The sequence below is a fragment of the Eptesicus fuscus genome, chromosome 13 (assembly GCF_027574615.1).
Source record: "Eptesicus fuscus isolate TK198812 chromosome 13, DD_ASM_mEF_20220401, whole genome shotgun sequence".
Taxonomy (NCBI): Eukaryota; Metazoa; Chordata; class Mammalia; order Chiroptera; family Vespertilionidae; genus Eptesicus; species Eptesicus fuscus.
Window position 1 is genome coordinate 67160039 of NC_072485.1, and position 18796 is coordinate 67178834.

The 18796-nt window shown below is 39.6% G+C and overlaps 1 protein-coding gene and 1 pseudogene across 2 annotated transcripts; one reads left to right on the top strand and one right to left on the bottom strand.

Annotated features, from left to right (window-relative positions):
• The first annotated feature begins 164 nt into the window (after positions 1-164).
• On the top strand, positions 165-16557 carry MTCH2 (mitochondrial carrier 2). Of its 2 annotated transcripts, XM_008146718.3 has the most exons (13): positions 165-329; positions 3066-3150; positions 3304-3410; positions 6726-6752; positions 6938-7000; positions 8614-8671; positions 8936-8987; positions 9412-9471; positions 10333-10426; positions 11626-11673; positions 12875-12942; positions 15369-15444; positions 16348-16557. In XM_008146718.3, the coding sequence occupies exons 1-13, from the start codon at positions 243-245 to the stop codon at positions 16432-16434; spliced, it is 912 nt and encodes a 303-aa protein (XP_008144940.1). In that variant the 5' UTR covers positions 165-242; the 3' UTR covers positions 16435-16557. The 2 variants fall into 2 exon arrangements, with proteins under 2 accessions (XP_008144940.1, XP_054580884.1); XM_054724909.1 differs by lacking the exon at positions 6726-6752.
• On the bottom strand, positions 14611-15003 carry LOC114233431 (40S ribosomal protein S24-like; annotated as a pseudogene).
• Positions 16558-18796: the final 2239 nt, after the last annotated feature.

An 18796-nucleotide genomic window follows, 5' to 3' on the forward strand; every position in this document is an offset into this window, starting at 1 on the left:
TCCTAGAGGAGGGCGCGGATCCCACTACAACACGCATGCGCACCAGGCCCGTAGGCCCCGCCCAGACCCTTGCGCGGGCGCGCGAGCGCCAGCCGTTTCTCGGGGCGGAGCGGTGGGCGGGGCCTGGGGGGAATGCGCGCGCCGCTGTGTGTGCGTGCGCGCGCGCCGCGGGCGGGCCAGTGATCCGGGACCGGCTTGGTCGCTAGGTGGCTCGGTCTGTCCGTCCGTCCGCGGGTGCCATCATGGCGGACGCGGCCAGTCAGGTGCTCCTGGGCTCCGGTCTCACCATCTTGTCCCAGCCGCTCATGTACGTGAAGGTGCTCATCCAGGTATGAGTCGTCGCCATTCCCTTCCCCGCCCGGCTCCCTCTTCGGTTGCCGCTGCCCGCGGCGACGGAGGGCCGGCTCTAGCCTTCCCGGGCCTTCAGCCGCCCAAGATGCTACTCTGCTGCCCCGTCCTTCCCCGCAGGGACGGACAGCTTCCACCGCCCGCCGCCCTTCCGCTGCTGTGGGCCTTCGGGGGCTCCGCTTCTCTGCCAGGAGGCGAGGCCCGCTCCGTCCCCGTCGCCAACTGCCGCCCTGCCCTGCCCTGCCCGGCCCGGTGGCTCCTCTGAACTTTGTATTTTCTCTCCTGAGGTTGATCTCGGCCGCTCGTCACCGAGGGCTTCCCCAACCCACTCCCTCGCCTCTCTGAAATTAGTATTCCCTCCTTACCCTGCCCAGGCGCAAGACACGCAAATCTGTTAAAATTTGAAATTAGAGGAGAGCTAACGTTTTATTAGCATTATTTTTCTTTTTTGACTACTGTTACTGCCGCTTTTCTGTTCCGAGATTTTAGCCCCAGATACCCAGATAAACACAGGAGCCCTTTCAGCGGGGATCATGAAGGGGGGCCCAGGAGCCTGCGGGAGGGTCCCCGAGCCGCCCATGTGGCTCCTGACGCTGAAATCACTTCTGTCTGAGCTGGAAATCAGTTCAGCGGAAAGAGTTTTCGCGAGTTGAAACATATGTTAGTTTCCAATGTGCTGTAAAATAATTCTTAAAAGGAATTCACAGGCAAGTAGGCCAGGTTTTAGCTGGTGATAAAGTTAGTATTATCAGTTGCCTTTTTAATTTCCCTGTGATGGGAGGGAACTCATAGAGCTTGCCTTTGGTGAGAGTTGACATACTTACATCATGCATTGTGCCAGGGAATGGACGCTTTTAGAAATCTCCCTTTCTGCCGGCCAGTGTGGCTCAGTGGTTGAGCCTCCCCCTGTGACCCAGGTCCAGGAGGTCACGGTTGGGTTCTGGTCAGGACACAGTGGGGCGTGCAGGAGGCAGGGGATCAATGATTCTCATCATTGATGTTTCTATCTCTCCCAATCTCTGCCTTCCTCTCTGAAATCAATAAAAAACAATTATCTTTTAAAAAAGAAGTCTACCTTTCTGTCAAAAATATGCAAGACACGCCCTAGCTGGTTTGGCTCAGTGGATAGAGCATCTGACCGCGGACTGAAGGGTCCCCGTTCATTCTGTCCCGGGGCAAGTGTTTCGGATGCAGGCTTCATCTCCCGCCCTGTTTGGGGTGAGTGCAGAGGCAACCAATTGATATGTCTCTCTCACATCTACACTGAGTAACCAGATTATTATGATCTCAGGACGCATAATAATCTGGCACTCAGTGTATATCCTCCTATATAATAAAAGGCTAATATGCAAATTGTCCCCTTGACCAGGAGTTCGACCAGCAGGCAGGCCAGCCAACCGCCTATGTCCCCTCCCCCTGGCCAGGCTGGCCAGACCCCACACGCACAAATTCATGCACCGGGCCTCTAAGATACACTGAGTGGCCACATTAATATGTGTTCAGAGATAATAATAATCTGGCCACTCAGTGTATATTTCTCTCTGTCTGCCCTGCCCTTCCACTCTCTCTAAAAATCAATGGGAAAATAGTCTCCGGTGAGGATTAACAACAACAGAAAATATATGCAAGACACTAGGGAGGAAGGACCACATTTTTTATACTTGAGTCGATGCTAACCCAAATGCTGAGTTGACCCGTGTGGATTCGGATTCTATATGTAAAACACTATTGTAAAATAAGTTATTTAAACCAAGAACAAAGACTTGGATTGGAATGTATACTATGTCATCTAAACCAGAGTTGACAGGTTTGTGGCCAGATGGTATCTCCGATGACAGCATTTTACAGTAAATCTGGTATGAGTCCATTGCTCAGTACTTTTCCAGAACGTAGTTTTCTAGTGACATTTAAAGCTTTTGCCTCAAAAACTTGAATATCCTTAATCCCAATTACACAAAATCTACGTGTTGCCAAGTGTCTCAGGGGTTATGGTAAAATTCCCAAATACACAGTTTTTTAAAATAGTTGCATAGTTACACTTTCAGGGAGCTCCATCAGGAGTTATTTAATTGAGCAGGTTAAGGATCACAGCAGTAGAGCCCAAACCGTGTCATACAGCATTTTCATTCTCTCTAACACTAAAAAGAATATATTGTAGAAATAAGATGATAATCATTAACTCTAAAATGGCCTTCATTTGGTTGTTAATGACAGTCTGCTGTTTAACGTGGCCATAGCTTGTAATTATTCCCCAAGTGAATTATCCAGCTGTATTTGCATTTGCTTTTTGAGTGTTTTGTCTTGCTAGCCAAATATGAAGTTGATAGCTTAGTCTTCTCATTTTGTCCAAATATATGAAATGTGTTAGATTTTCTTCAGAAAATATTTTTGAGCCTCCTCAGTAAACATTTGCTGTCCTAGCACAAAAGTTTCCTTTTTCTATTTTCAGTTTGATATTAGTGTAACTCAGCTAAATAGCTCGCCTTATAGAATTTGAGCCAAAAGAAAACTTGGGGTTCATTGAAACCAGTCTTATCAAACGACAAAACAAAAAACTGTCAAGGATGATGCTTCATCGTTGCCTTGGAACACATACACTGCATTTTAACTTGTGTTAAATATTAACCCTAATTTTGTTCTTAATTCAAGACCTTTCAACCAAGGCATTCAGGGGAATATTGCTTAGTAGTGATATATGCATTCTATTGTTTTCAAAGGTGGGATATGAACCTCTTCCTCCAACAATTGGACGAAATATTTTTGGGCGGCAAGTGTGTCAGCTTCCTGGCCTCTTTTGTTATGGTAAGTGTCTTTGATTTATTTGGAATTGGATGACATTGAGGATCTTGACAGGCAGGAGTTGCTGAAAAAAATTGTTAGAAAGCATGTTTCCTTGAAATTTCTATGTAACCCTTTCCTTCAACTAGAATTTAAATTTCTGACTTGTGTTCTTAGCTCAGCACATTGCGAGCATCGATGGGAAGCGTGGGTTGTTCACAGGATTAACTCCAAGGCTGTGTTCAGGAGTTCTCGGAACTGTGGTCCATGGCAAAGTTTTACAGGTAAGAAGAAAATTCAGAGAATCTTCCTACAGATTTAGATTATCTTTTATGCAGTTTGTCCTACTTATATATTCCAAATACATATTTATAAACCATGGCTTTTCTTTTTTAAAAACATTTACATGAAATACCCATTCTTAATTTTATCTTGGGAAGCAAAGGGAATTTGTGTGAAATTAAGTAATTGATCTTTGTTTATACAACCTTCTTCCTCTGAACCTGTTGTTTTCCTCACCTGAGGATATTGTTCCATTCATTTTTAGAGAGAGTGGAAGGGACGGGGAGAGACAGAGAGAGAAACATTGATGTGAGAGAGACATATAGATTGGTTGCCTCCCGCATGCACCCCAACCAGGGCCGAGGATCGAGTCTGCAGTCTGCCCTTGACCAGAATTGAACCTGGGACTCTTCAGTCCTTGGACCATGTTCTGTCCACTGAGCCAAACTGTCTAGGGCTGAACCTGTTGTTCAAGCAAAAATTAAAAAAACTTATTTGATCTCCTGTATAGCTGATTTTCCTTTCTTTGAAGAAGGAAAGCTGATTGAAACATAACTCTTTCTGAAGTTATTTTCCTCTTATTTCTAGAGTAATCTCTAGAAAAATGCTTTCTGTTACAATTTTATTTTTTTTAACAAGATCAACATAAAAATCAGAATAATACTTATTTGTGCGGAGAGAGAGAGGAAGAGGGACCTTGCATAGGGTTCTGAGGTAATGCAAATGATTTTTCTTGTCCTGCATCATGGCTATATGGATATTGCCTTTTGATTACTTGTTACATTGTACATTTGTATTTTGTGCACTGTTTCTATATCTGTGTTATATTTGTATAAATTTGAAAGTTTGTTTTAAAACCTCATTAAAGTATACAACTGCAGGATAGTGTTTACTTTTGGGAAGGAAGAAGAGGTAAGGGTGGAATTTAGCTATATCCGTGGCATTTTATTTTAAGAAGGTAAGAGATCTTAAGCAAAAGGAGCAAAATGTTAACATCTATTTAACCTTCGTGGTGGATATAAAGATGAATTGTTTTCTTAATTTTTCTGTATGTTTGAGATGTTTCATAATGTTTTTGAAAACATCAAAGTTACATTTATTTCTTTATTAGTGATCCTTTGTTTTACCAGCTTCTTTTAACTTCAAATGCTAAAGCATTTAATTTTAATTGTACTGGTTTCTCAGTTGCACCATTACAATGTAGGTGAAACAGCATTACCCTTTGCTCTATTTATAAAGGTGTTATGAGTACAAATTTTGTATCATTTAAAACAGTACATGGGAAGGTTATTCAGCATTAGTATGATTGAGAATGCAAAATTAATGTTTTTTTTCCTAGAGAATTATTCTGTCTTCTACTGGCACCAAGAGTGTGTTATACTCTGTGTTATAACTCAAAAAATAATAGTAATGTATGCTAACCAAATCTGTATAATACTTTCAACCTATAATGTATGGATGTGCTAAATTCCAAATATTTACTAACAGCATATTTAAATACTCAGTATAATCCTCCTTGTAATTTTTTAGGCTTTAACATTGCCCCAGTTCTAATGTTTTATCATCTGATCAGCAAATCATGATTTTGTTAAATAGTTGCATGATCTAATTGGCTTAGATTTTAAGTGCTTTTCAGCCTTGATTTGAATTGGAGAGGTTTTTCAGTCAGTTTCTCACATGGAAACTATTTTACCCTCCAGTTATTTTAGTATTCTTTGTTATTCTTTATCTTTAATATATATATATATTATTTATTTATTTCAGAGATGAAGAGAGAGAGAGAGAAACATCAATGATGAGAAAGAATCATTGATCAGCTGCCTCCTGCATGCCCCCTACTGGGGATTGAGCCAGCAACCTGGGCATGTACCCTGACTGGGAATTGAACTGTGACCTCCTCATAGGTTTATGCTCAACCACTGAGCCATGCCATCCGGACTCTTTATGTTATTCCTGTTGTCATGCCTGTGGACTGAATTTAGAAGCCCAGTTCCGGGTAGTCTGTGGGTCAGAATGATGGAGTATTAATGTTTTTTTGGTGGATTGATTACTGTTTCTTTTCTAGTCACATCCTACTCTGGGCTCAGTGAAAGTGTTGCTGTTACCTCAATGAGATTCACATACACAAAGGCAATTGTCATGTAGTCAAAGAGGTTTAGGTATAGACTGAGAGCAAAGTGAAATTACTGCTTGAAACCAAGTTCCTTTATGTAAAAAGAAAGTAGGACAAACTTGAGGTATCCAAATATCCACTGGAATATGTGTTTCACATGTAGTCAAATGAAAATAAAGGGTTTGGTACTACATTTAGTATCAAAAACAGCTTATGTAGTCAAGAAGACACACCAATTCAGGGTTGATGCAACTGTTAAACTTTATAAGAAAGAGTTCTATATATCTGAACAAGAGTTAAACTGAAATCTGTTTGGAATAATGTAGACGTGACAGGGAGAAGATTTTATTAATGGAATAAAAAGCAAAGTCTAGAAATGAGTGAGAATTTTTAAACATGCCCGGAACTATTACAATTAATTCTAGTAAAAGACCTCTAATTTGACCAAAAACACTATTTTGTTTAATCTTGATCTTTGTTCTCTTGCCTCTGATCTTTAAAAACATAATTCTTTTTACAAGATAAAGTGTTGTCTGTTTTTTTAACCTGGTGTGACTAAGAGCTTAATTGTCTGAGTCTTTCATTTCACCTAGCCCATCTTTTATTTCTGAAATATCCCACAAATACTATTTCCTCTTTCAATATTGTCTGAGCTCCATCAGTATTCATGTTCTCTTCCCTGGTAGAAAAAAAAAGTCTTTCTTGCTTGTTTTGGAAAGAGATACAAAAGACAATGTGAGGCGATTTCAGCTATTCAGACTTAGCACCCAGTTCTCTGTTCTTTTGTACAGTGAAGAAAAGAGTCTTGCCCTAATTTGGTATTGGTCCTGCTTTTCTCTGTGAAAGACAGGAGGTTTTTTCCATTGCCTTAGTCCTAGGCTATGTTTTTAACCAATTTGTTTTTTGTTAAATGTATGTTTAGTAAATGATGTTCTTAGATTTTTGTTTTGTTTTTCTTTTTCTCCTTTTAGATGAGAGTTTTCTTGAGCATTTGCTTGTCCCTTCAGCTGACCAATATGTTAAACTTAGCAACAAAATTGTCTTAGAGCTACTTACTTATAATTGACTAATTAAAATTAGAAGTTAATGGGAAATTTGCAGCCAAAAAAAGTTATATTTTCTACCAATAGCGTTTTCATTTTATGTCCTCTCTCAGTGACACTGTGACAGCCCTTATCATCCTTTCTTTTCTCTTCCTTTGCAGCATTACCAGGAGAATGACAAGGTTGAGGTATGTTGGAGCTGATTTGTATGCATGGGCCCGTTTCCCTTGCAAGTTATTCTTCTTTGGTCCTCTAGGAGAAGGGGCAAGCAGACAGTCTCCCTTTCATCTCAGTGAATGTTGGCATGCAGGGTGACCTCCTGTTTAACAGTTCATTTAAAACCATCAAGATATGTCTTTTATTTGATTTCCAGGAGTTAGGACCAGGAAACGTACCGAAAGAAGTCCCATCTTCCTTCGACCAAGTTATTAAGGAGGTAAGAGATGAGTTATGTCCTATGCTATTTCCCTAAATCAGAGGATGTACAGTGTGGCAGTTGTAGGATCAGGATCATCAGGCCTGTCTGTGCAGTGTCTGTTCTAAAGGGAATTAAACCTTCAATGTAATTTGGTCTTTAATATATATATAACATTTTAAAAAGAGAGAAGAAAAGCATTGCATGCTGTTTCGAATATATACATTTCAAGGAAACTTAATTTTGCCACTCATTTCATCTTAAAATTGAAGAGGTTTCTATTAAAAGAGTAGAGTTAAAATTCTCTGGTACAGAGTTGTTAAAATAGTGGCCAGGCCCTTTGTGTGTTGGATATTATATATCCAGAAATGCTTTTGCAACATTATTCTGACTTTGGAAGATTCCTCATCACCCATTTCCCACTCTTAATCTCTGCCATTGGAGTCTGTTTCATTCCTGACTTAATATTTATGGCTTTCGTAACTACTCTTATTTCTTAGTCTTTACATTGTCTAATTGTCTTTAGTAAGGTCACAATTTTCTAGTAAATGTTGCCGTCTAAAATATATATTCCAAAACAAACCTTACTGTGGGTCTAGACGTCAGATGAATCAACTTGGTTTTCTTTGGAGTGAATTTCCTTAAAAGTAGAGATAGGTGTTTTGTCTTTTCTTAACTTTATTTACCCATCCTGTCTCATAGGATCTTTTCAGTATTACCGCTGGAATAGGAGTGAGGAATGTCTTAACTTAGTGACTGAAGATAATGTTTACATGCAAAAATGAATAACTGACCTGCTCTGTTTATAACTGCCTCCAAGTATTGTAATTTAGCTTTCTTTGCTACCTTTATATGGAGTCCTGTAAAAAGAAAGATAAACTAGGATAAATATAGCAGCTCTAAGATACTGCAGGGTTATAGGATTGTGGTAAAAAAAATTTAAAGTTTTCTTCTCCCAGAGATGTTGGTACAGATATAATTGAGCCTCACATTTGTCTAGCATAGTTTTCAGTATCTAAAATCACTCACAATGAGAGAGCCACTTAATAATCTGAATACAGGCCTCATAGTTTTTATTCCAGCTCAGTGACTGCTGGTGACTCTCCCTGTTTCTTTAATTTTTATTTATTTATTTATTTTTATGTTATTGATTTCAGAGAGGAAGGAAGTGGGAGAGAGAGATAGAAACATCAATGATGAGAGAGACTCATCGATCAGCTGCCTCCTGCACATCCCACACTGGGGATTGAGCCCACAACCCGGACATGTGCCCTGACCACTAATCAAACCATGACCTCCTGGTTTATAGGTCGACGATCCACCACTGAGCCACACTGGCTAGGACCTCCCTGTTTCTTTACTTTTGCTTTTCTTATCTAAAAAATGCAGAAGATAATAAATCTCTGTCGAGAAAATTTAAGCAGTAACTATAACATTAAAATCCAGGAATGAAAGGTATGATACAGTGATGGTGTGTTATATTGTAATTATTTAAATTACTTATTCTTCCTGACTTCAGGGCAGGGGTGCTGGTCGCTCACTTTCTTATTCTACAATATCCACCCACATTACTTCTCACAGGAATTTGAGTGTCATTTATTTAGATTTCAGAAGTGTGTGTTGATTGTTTCTAGACAACACGAGAGATGATGGCTCGATCTGCTGCTACCCTCATCACACATCCCTTCCATGGTATGTTTGCAATTAATTGATAACTGAAATCTGACTTCTTCTCTTCTATAACATGATCTCTCCTGACTGCTTAGATGGTTGGCATGGGATTTCAGTAAAGTGCCTTGCCTGCATGTTTTTGTTTGCTTCATGTTTTGGCTTTTATCCAATTTATCCAGAAAGTAAAGTGGATTTAGGTGGGAAAACCTTTTTTTTTTTTTTTTCCAGGGCTATCAAAATTTAACTCGGTATAGTTTAAAAAAATTTTTTTTCTGTGTTTTGTAGTGATCACTCTGAGATCCATGGTACAATTCATTGGCAGAGAATCCAAGTACTGGTAAGTGTTTTTGTTTTCAAGTATTCGAGGAGATCTGTTGAAACCAATGTATTAGAATAATAGTGCTTTACATTGTTATGTTGCCTTAGTGTTTATAGAACAGTTCATATACCTTATATCATTTGATCTGCATAAAAACCAGAAAGTAGTAGAAAATGGCCCAGGCAGGTTTAGGAGCCTACCTGGGACCTCATAAGTTACAGAGCCACTGAAGCCAAAATTCACACTGTGACAATATCCTTAGGTAGTAGTAATATCTTCAGTTCTGTGCCCAAATTCAACCGCCTTTGCAGAGTGAGAGTGATAGAAAGGGGGGTGGGGGATGGGGAGGGAATTTGACTTGGTCAGAAATGATAATTGGATATTTAAAAAATAGCTTTAAAAGAATCTTAATGTATTTTATCTTTCTTTCCTCTGTACCTAGTGGACTTTGTGACTCCATAGTAACCATCTATCGGGAAGAGGGCATGATAGGATTTTTTGCGTGAGTAAATCAATGATTTGTGTGTGTGATTTTTGTAAGTGGAAATAAGGAAAATTAATTTTTGAAAAAAGGGAAATCATCTAACATGTATCCTGAGAGAATATGTTTTTGCAAGGGTGTATCAGTTCCCTTTAATTTACTTTGAAAGAATTTAAGGTTGCTACTCTCTTTTTTTTAATTAATAGTAAAAACTGCATTATTAAGTAAATGGTCCTTTTTAATTTTCAGAGTTTCTACATAATTGATTTTATTCATGTGTCATAAATACTCTGGGAAATAGGCAGAACAGCCATATTATTCTCATTTTAGGTATATTTTTTTAATTGGATGCTCTGGGAAGTTCATTTGATGCTGGTTGTATAGCTGATGTGATAGATGTGACATTTGAATCTGGTCTTCAGTCTGTAGACTAATGTTTGTCCCACTATTCCACGCTCCCCCACAAAGATCACTGAGACTCTCAAAACATGGGTTTTTTATGTCTCTTACCTATACCTGTGTTTGGATCATTCTCATTTTATAATTTTTTTCATCTTTTGCCCTGCCAACTTTGAGTATAAAATATAGTTTAGCAAAAACAGTATTTAAGTCTCTTCTCCAAAGTAGTTGTTCATAGTAAGGTGAGCCATTGGCCATAGCTTAGAGGAGTATGGCTGACCTGCATTTTAAAAATAGGAATGAAAGTCATTAGAGGTTTGCTTTCAAGTACAATTGTATCAACTACCATGAAGGCTAGGTTCTGGTATTCAATGTCTTTTCCATTCTCTATAATGTTTTGAAATCTCTAATTCTTTGGGAAGTGTTTGGAATATCTTCTTGTTCACACTTCTTGATTCTTATTTTTATTGTTTCTCCATGTAGGGGTCTTATTCCTCGCCTCCTAGGTGACATCATTTCTTTGTGGCTCTGTAACTCATTGGCCTACCTCGTCAATACCTATGCACTGGACAGTGGGGTAGGTTGTGACCTTGATGAGATGTGCTAGTGCTGACTTTATTGTATTCTCTCGGCAGCTAGGTTAGCTTGAAAAAGTAAGATGGCAGTTTGTTATGTGCCAGACTTATCATTATGTAGCTAAACATTAGTCAAGTTTTCAAAGGCTCACGGGATGACCCGTACTACACTGAGTGGCCAGATTATTATGATCTCTGAATGCATAATAATCTGGCCACTCTGAGGCCCAGTGCATGAATTCGTGCGTGGGTGGGGTCCGGCCAGCCTGGTTGTGGGTGGGGGGTGGGGGTGAACATGGGCGGTTGGCCGGCCTGCCTTCTGGTCGAACTTCTGGTCGAGGGGACAATTTGCATATTAGCCTTTTATTATATAGGATATACACTGAGTGGCCAGATTATTATGTGTTCAGAGATCATAATAATCTGGCCACTCAGTGTATTTATCATAGAGAAATGAACCTAAAAAGTCCTAGGTGTAGCAGAGTAAGCCCAAGAGATTTATCCCTGTCTCTGCTGCAAGGATCACTTCTTTATTGATAGCTAATTGTAGAGGCCACCATGAAGCAGGACTGTTTTATAGTTATTCAGTGTGTTTTGTCTAATCTGAAATGTTCAAGTAACTCCTGTATTGGGCTTTCTAGAAACCTCAGTCTGGAAGGTTTGGGGAGTCAGCCTTTCCTAGAAGTAATGTTTCCTCCACTTCAGCAGTTGTGGGCCTCTTTGTACACAAGCAGCCCCTTAACATGGTGGAAAATAGAACAGACCCAGGGATAGGACTAAATCCATGTTGTAGGCTTCTTGAGTACAGAGACTGGTCTCCAAAGCATCTGGGACACAGCTGGGTGCACATAGAGGTATACCGTAAAAGGAATTTCTGAAGACTGTATTTTTAGGACATGGGGAAAGGTTACCAATCTCATTTTCTTTTGAAATCCTCAGGCTGTTACATTTGTTCCTAAGTCATCTTATAAATTCATCTATTATGAATTTATCTGTTAATTTTTAATCAGATTCATCATTTTGACCACTGTCTTTTTATGTTCATAATCAGTATTTTATGTTTTCATGCTCAAAATTAATTTTCAAGCTGTAAAACTGATAATTTAGAGATAGAATATATGGATATGGTTGAGGACAACTAGCTGTTAATATCAACTTCATTTTATTATTCATTCTAATAAAGGCTTCCTTCCTGTTTTAGGTTTCTACCATGAATGAAATGAAGAGTTATTCCCAAGCTGTCACAGGAGTGAGTTGCTATTTTTTTAAATCCTTTTAACCTTCTAGGAATTTGTGTGTGTGTGTGTGTGTGTGTGTGTGTGTGTGTGTTAATTTGGCCTGTATTATCACTGCTTTAAAGCAACCAGATGTTTCCCAGGAAAGTCAGATTTGTTAATGTTTGTCAGAGCTAAAAAGAGCCTAGAGTTCCTATATAACAGTACTAGTGATAACAAGCCCACATGGTTTGGTGTTCAGCTTTCAGGAGAGGGATGTGGGCATTCTCATCACAGCTTTCCCTGATTCTCAGGGCTGCTTCTCCCTACAGCCCGTTGATCTTACCATGGAGAAGAGTTGATCTTACCATGGAGAAGGCACCCACTTTAATCATATGGAGCCTTCCAGTAGTTGACTTCTGAAGTCATTTTCTTTTTCTTTCTCTTTTTAAATATATTTTATTAATTTTTTACAGAGAGGACGGGAGAGGGATAGGGAGCTAGAAATATCAATGAGAGAGAAACATCGATCAGTTGCCTCTTGCATACCTCCTACTGGGGATGTGCCCACAACCAAGGTACATGCCCTTGACTGGAATTGAACCTGTGACCTTTCAGCCCACTGAGCCAAACCAGTTAGGGCTGAAGTCATTTTCATTGTTTTTGGAAGGCTACTCATGTTTCTTTCCTTTTTAAAAAAATATATCTTTATTGATTTCAGAGAGGAAGGAAGAGGGCCAGATAGAAACATGAATGATGAGAGAGAGTCATTTATTGGTTGCCTCCTGCATGCCCCACAATGGGGATTGAGCCCACAACTTGGGCATGTGCCCTGACCAGGAATCAAATGCTACCTCCTGGTTCATATGTCAATGCTCAACCCCTGAGCACACTGGCTGAGCGTGTTTTCTTATTTTCTTCAGGGGTGTTTTGAAATTGTATTTATATATTTGCTTTTTCTCTTAAATAATAGTTCAGTTTTGAATGAGGACTCAATCACAAAATAAGAAAATTTTTCTGGCCTTTAGTTAAAATGTTAGCTATAATGGTATATTAAGGGAAGGAAGCATCTCAGGCTGAAAATTTTGTCATTTAGTCTTTCCTGGAATACTGAAAAAGCAAAACCAGTATTGGAGTATTTGACCACAGAGGCGCTAGGACTTTAAGGGAGAAGAAAGAAGAAATGAAAGGAGACTGATGACCTAATAACTTAGCTGTTGTTTTACTGTTTTACAGTTTTTTGCCAGTATGTTGACCTATCCCTTTGTGCTTGTCTCTAATCTCATGGCTGTCAACAACTGCGGGTAAGTGCTTTGCATTTCTTCTCCTGGTAGTTGACTGCTGTGTGCTTGACAAGCAGAGCGGTCAGGGAGAAAAGTACAGTTGATGGTATTATTAGATTTCCAAATTTTTTTCTCTATATGTCCCATGTATCAGCAGTGGCATTAATCTATAATAATAAAAGAGTAATATGCTAATTAGACTGGATATCATTCTGGACGACCTTCCTGATGAAGCCAGGGCCGGAGGGAAGCCAGGTTTACAGGTCAGCCCGGGCTCCAGGTGCCTGCGGGCGGCCCGAGGGAAGCCAATCCAGGCCCTGGGTGCCTGCTGGTGGCAGGAGGAGGGAAGCAGCCCGGGTCCCGGGTGCCTGCAGGAGGGAAGCCAGTGCTGGCAGTCAGGGGAAGGAAGGCCTACTATTGCACGAATTTTGTGCATCGGGCCTCTAGTTTATATTATAAGTGGCCACCTCATATCCTTTTTTTTGGAATAAGGGAAAGCATAGATAATATTTCTCAAGTACCTATATACTATAATTTGCACTTGCCAGTATAGGTCCTATTCCGAAAAGGACCAAATAATTACCAAATTATTCTATTTTTACATCTTTCCATTATTTTACATCTTTACCCTCTTTTTCTTGAAAGTTACAACAGGTATATCAGGGATTGAATGACAACCTGTACCTGTTTTTTTCCTAGGAGAAAGTGAGTTTTAAAGAAAGAAAAATGGGGAATTTGGTTCATGGGAAGTTTCTTAACCTTTCAGTGTATTGGTCAGGAAGGATGGGTATGGTGTGGTTCTGGATACCATTGAGTTCAAGCTTCTAGATGCCAGGTGACTATACCGAGTTGGACCAGGTTTTGCCTCTTGATTTGATTCAGGAGAATTGTGCCCTAATACAGTACCTGATACAATATTCCATTAGACATGCATGTCATTGTTTTCTAACAAGATAGCAACTGGAAAGCTGTATGGAGTTTTGAGCACAGTTGTCATCTATAATAATAAAAGCGTAATATGCAAATCGACCGAACGGCCAAACAGCAGAACGACTGCCTGGACAACCACACTATGACATGCTTTGGCACCAGGACAGCCAAGGCGGGTGCAATGCGATTGGTCGGGGGTGGGGGGGGGGGCGGGCATTGCTCCACGATCACCCTGCAGAGGGAGGCCTAGGCCACCGGCCAGCGGGTGATCAGTTGAGGGGGAACTCCATGATCACCCCAAAGAGGGAGGCCCACACCACCCGTAGGGCTGTGCTGAGGTGGGTGGGCAGGGCCTCCCTCTGCAGGGCGATCGATCAGGGAGGGAAGCCCAGGTCCCAGGTGCCAGCAGCCAGAGGGAAGCCGGTGCTAGCAGCCGGGGGAAGAAGGCCTACCCTTGCACGAATTTCATGCATCGGGCCTCTAGTATTTCATATCATGTTACATTCTGTTTGCTTTGTGATTTGTAGAGTAGCTGCCATATTTTAGCCCAGAGTATACTTGAAGGATGAGTTAAGTATGTTTATTCCTTATAATTCTTAGAGAGGAAGCGATTATACCTGAGTAAGAACATGTAGTCACCACTGTTATATCCATTATCATATTTAGGTGCCCTTTTTTTTCCCTCACATGTAAGTTTAGTTTATTAATCCTTTCATGAAAAATCTGCATAATCACCACAGATAAAGTCCTGAAGAATCTTTACTCCTCCTTTTTGCCAGCACCAACATTGGCTTTTGCAGTCCCCTTGACTTTCTTCATTCTGTTCTTGCATTCCTTTCTCTGTTTTCTTGAGGTCTTCTTCTCATATAGGCCATGTCTTGCAAGTCTATGTTTGGGTTCATTTTTCTTTGCATAATCCAAGGAATCAAATCATGCCAAAGCCAGTGATCTTACCACCACCAAAGTGGGTTCTGATCCAAACACAAAGATGACATCAGGTGTGGTCTTATACATTTTGGCTAGTTTTTCCCAAATTTCTGTCTTGGTTACTGTTGCCTGCCCAGGGTGAAGGACATCAATGACCATTTGCTTCCGCTGAAGTAGTCTGTTGGTCATGAACTTCCTGGTCCATATAGTTGCTGTGTCATTCATGATGAAGGTTGATCTTCAGGCAGCCAGGGAGGAAAAAAGAGGCACTGTTTCCTCTTTGGGTGCTTTTAAACACCACTTAGTTTTTAAGTCCCATTTTCCTACTCTTTAATTACATAATTTTGAGTGGAAAGCACTGTGTTCTAGAATTTCATATCTCCACAAATTAAAAACCTAGATGTTTTAGAAAATACATAACTCAAGTGTTTATTCGTTGATTCAAAACATAAGGGAAGTTTATTAGAACTAAAATTGCCTCTCAGAAGAAACTTCTAGGCAGGAGAATATTTTGACAAAGATTTACTGGACTCTTGAGAGAATGTTTTGTGAATTTTAACTTGAATAGCTCATCTTTATTTCTATTTCAGGCTTGCTGGTGGGTGCCCTCCTTACTCCCCAATATATACTTCTTGGATAGATTGCTGGAGCATGCTACAAAAAGAGGTACTTCTCTCATTCTCTCTTTCTCTCTTGGCCCTATCCTTCCCCCTTTCACCTCCCCTCGCCCCCCTGCCTCCCCCCCCCCATATATTTTACTTTATTTTGTTTTTGTTTGTTTTCTTAAATAATGTTTCTGGGATCCCAGGTTAATTCTTGTAGCTTACCTTTTAGCTACCAATTACTGTGCTCTTGACAGTGCTCCATATGTTATCTGGCAGAGTAGTAAAATGTGCTGCTTAGAAATCAGCAGGGGTGATGAAGAAGCAGGATGTGATCCAGATGCCTTTTGAGTGATCACATTCTAATTACAAATGGGCTCTGGGTAAATGCTTATCCTGGTTGTGAAAATGATAGCCTTGATTTCAGATTTTTTTTCCAACTTCACTTTTTGTAACTTCTCAGAATCTCCTTATGTATTCAAGTGTTTTATTACAGTGTGGTAGGAGTAAACGGAGGAATGAGAAGTTGTTTATGTCATTATTTGTTCACAATGATGTTGATAGACCTAGTCTCTTGCTGCTAGAGTCTTAGTCCTGGTTTTGTCCTAGTCATTTAGTTATGTCTCCTAAACATGTTAGTGGATCATTTTGTTCTGACTCCAGTTTATTTTTTGTTATTGCTGTGAGATATATCATCTGCAACCAAAAATTCCTGATCGGTCTAGGCAAAGTTTTATTAGGAACCAAAGTAAGGGATGGCTGTGTGCTAAATTTAACACAGGACCACTTAAAATTGCCATCAGTTTAAAGCTTGTTTTTACGTGGAAAGCACTTTTTTTTTCAATCCTTACCCAAAAATATGGGTTAGTTACGTCTCCCAAAAACTTGTCTAGAAGGATCTCTGCTGATTTGGACTGGCTGATCTCATCTTCACACTAGATTTTATTTGTATTTATTTGTTTTCCAGGGAAATATGAGCCGAGGAAATAGCTTGTTTTTCCGGAAGGTCCCCTTTGGGAAGACTTATTGTTGTGACCTGAGAATGTTAATTTGAAGATGTGGGACAGGGACAGTGACATTTCTATAGTCCCAGATGCACAGAATTATGGGAGAGAATGTTGATTTCTATACAGTGTGGCACGCTTTTTTAATAATCATTTACTCTTGGGAAAATGGAGGTATTTGGTGTCTGCCTTTTTTTGTTCTTTTTCCCAGCACAGCATAATTTACCACTAATATTCCCCTTTAGTTATTCTGAAATTGTACATTTTTGCTCCAGACTCTTTATTTTACTTAAATAGGAAAAAAAGTTGCATTTTCCTAACTATTGTCATGTGATTTGGTCTTAATTCAAGGCTTTGTAAAATGAAGAGTACAATCCCAAGAAGAAAGATAAATAATTCTGTAAAACTTAAGAATAGTAAGGCAAACTGTATGGGAGGTCATGAATGACCTTTCTTTAGTACACCCTAAAAACTCAGCAGTATCCACCAGAATTTGCCTCCCATCATATGCTTCTAAGCGTTTTTTATTAATCCTGTCTCTCATACTTTATAAAAAGGACAATCCATTGCTAAATCACCCTACAAAATCTCTACATGAAGCATCCACACCTTCAGTCTGTTATTGCAAAGTAATAAATTGTTGTCAACAGAAAAAAAAAGAAAAGACAATTATAGAGAATAAGCAAGATTTGGAAAAGAAGCCTACTGGCTTTATTCCCCCCCAAAGAAATTCTTGTTATCATTTAAAATATGCAAAGCAAATGCTGCAGCAGTAGCCCCTTCTCTAAAAGCTAAGTGTTTTCCAGTCCCTAAATAACATCATTACATAGTTCTAATTGTATATACTCCTGTTCTTCAGTTTTTGTTTTGTTTCCTTTTTGTTGCAGAAGGTGAGTAGTTTGTTTTTCATTCCTTATGACACCCTTGGAAAGTGTACTTGTAACTTCATATCAGGAGATGCAGTCCACAGGGTTCTTAGGATATTGACCACCTCGCATGTCATACCCTCAGTTAGGCATGTTAACAGCATTTATAGAAGGGAAAAAATCATTTTAGGAGGCAATGAATTTCAACTCAAGCATAAAGCTTCTATTTACTCAGGACTTTTAAAAGCAGGTTAAAATGCTCCAAGATGAGAAAGCATGTTGTTTTACTTATTTAAGTAACCCACTAGGATGTTGCCAAATGAGTAAGCACTTAATTTGCTGCTTCTCAGATTTCTCTTTCAAAGCAGCAGCCCCCATGATATCCGACTGAGCATGCAGGTCTCTCCTTCCCCAGGGTCTAGGAATCAGCCTGAAGCTCATGAGTAGCTTACCTTGAAATGTCTTTGATGTCTCTTACTTTGTCTTAAAAAGTAATGTAAATTTTATATTCTATTCAATATTATATGCATTTGTTTTAATATAAAAATGTTTTTGCATTACCCATCTTTTTTCCCCAAAAAAAAAAAAATCTTCAAGTAAAGATGATCTAGGAAAATGTGCCATGTTTATTATCCTGTGGCTTCTGTGCTCATACACTCCTGCCTATTCCTAGTTGAGTCTGACTGTAAGGACCAGTCTACCACCAGAGGGCGCCAAGACTCTGGTTTGGCCTGTGCAAGTTGGGCTGCTAAAAAATTTCACCAAGGCCTGGAATTGTTCAAAGTACTAATCTAGTCAGTCTGACTACATCCAAGCAATAGGTCCGATAAGGGTGCTATTCCTATGTTCCTCATTAAGTTTAAAGGCTATTCATAGAATAAAAAGTCTGAACTTTATTCAGGGGCTAGTAAATTCAAAGGTACTCTTAAGATACATATATAAAAATAATGAACCGACTCATTATATGTGTAATATAGACTTAGATGAGGATTATCTAGTAAACTGCACCCATGAAACTGGGCAAGTGCTTTGCTTTGGCAGTGCTGAGCAAAAGGAACAGGAATTACCCCCTCTAGGAAGTGTGATGGTCATTGAAGCCTTGATTGAAGAAAAGAATGAGGGGTTTCCTGGAACTTTTGGGGTGGTTATAAAAAGCAACCTTACAATGAAATAAACTTTAAACATAACCCTACATTCCCGCTTCTTACTGTTACCTGAACATACGTTGGCTTTGTTGTGATCTCCTACTTTAGAAGTCGGAGTTGTGATCTCCTTTCCCTCTCCCATTGACATTTGTCCTCTATAGTAAGAATCAGTTCTTGTGGGATCTCCTTGTGAAGTCTCTCTCACTCATAATCCTCCCAACAGGAGGAGGTCTTTGCCTTCAAACTCCCCTCTCCCAAGTCCCGTAATTGCAGTATAAACTGAACTGACAAAATGGAAACTACATCCAAAACCAAGTGTAAGACTTACCCAGCAGGGCATTACTTCTCTCTGATTTGAAATTCTGTGAAAATAATTACATTTAGCCCTTTAAAAACAGGCC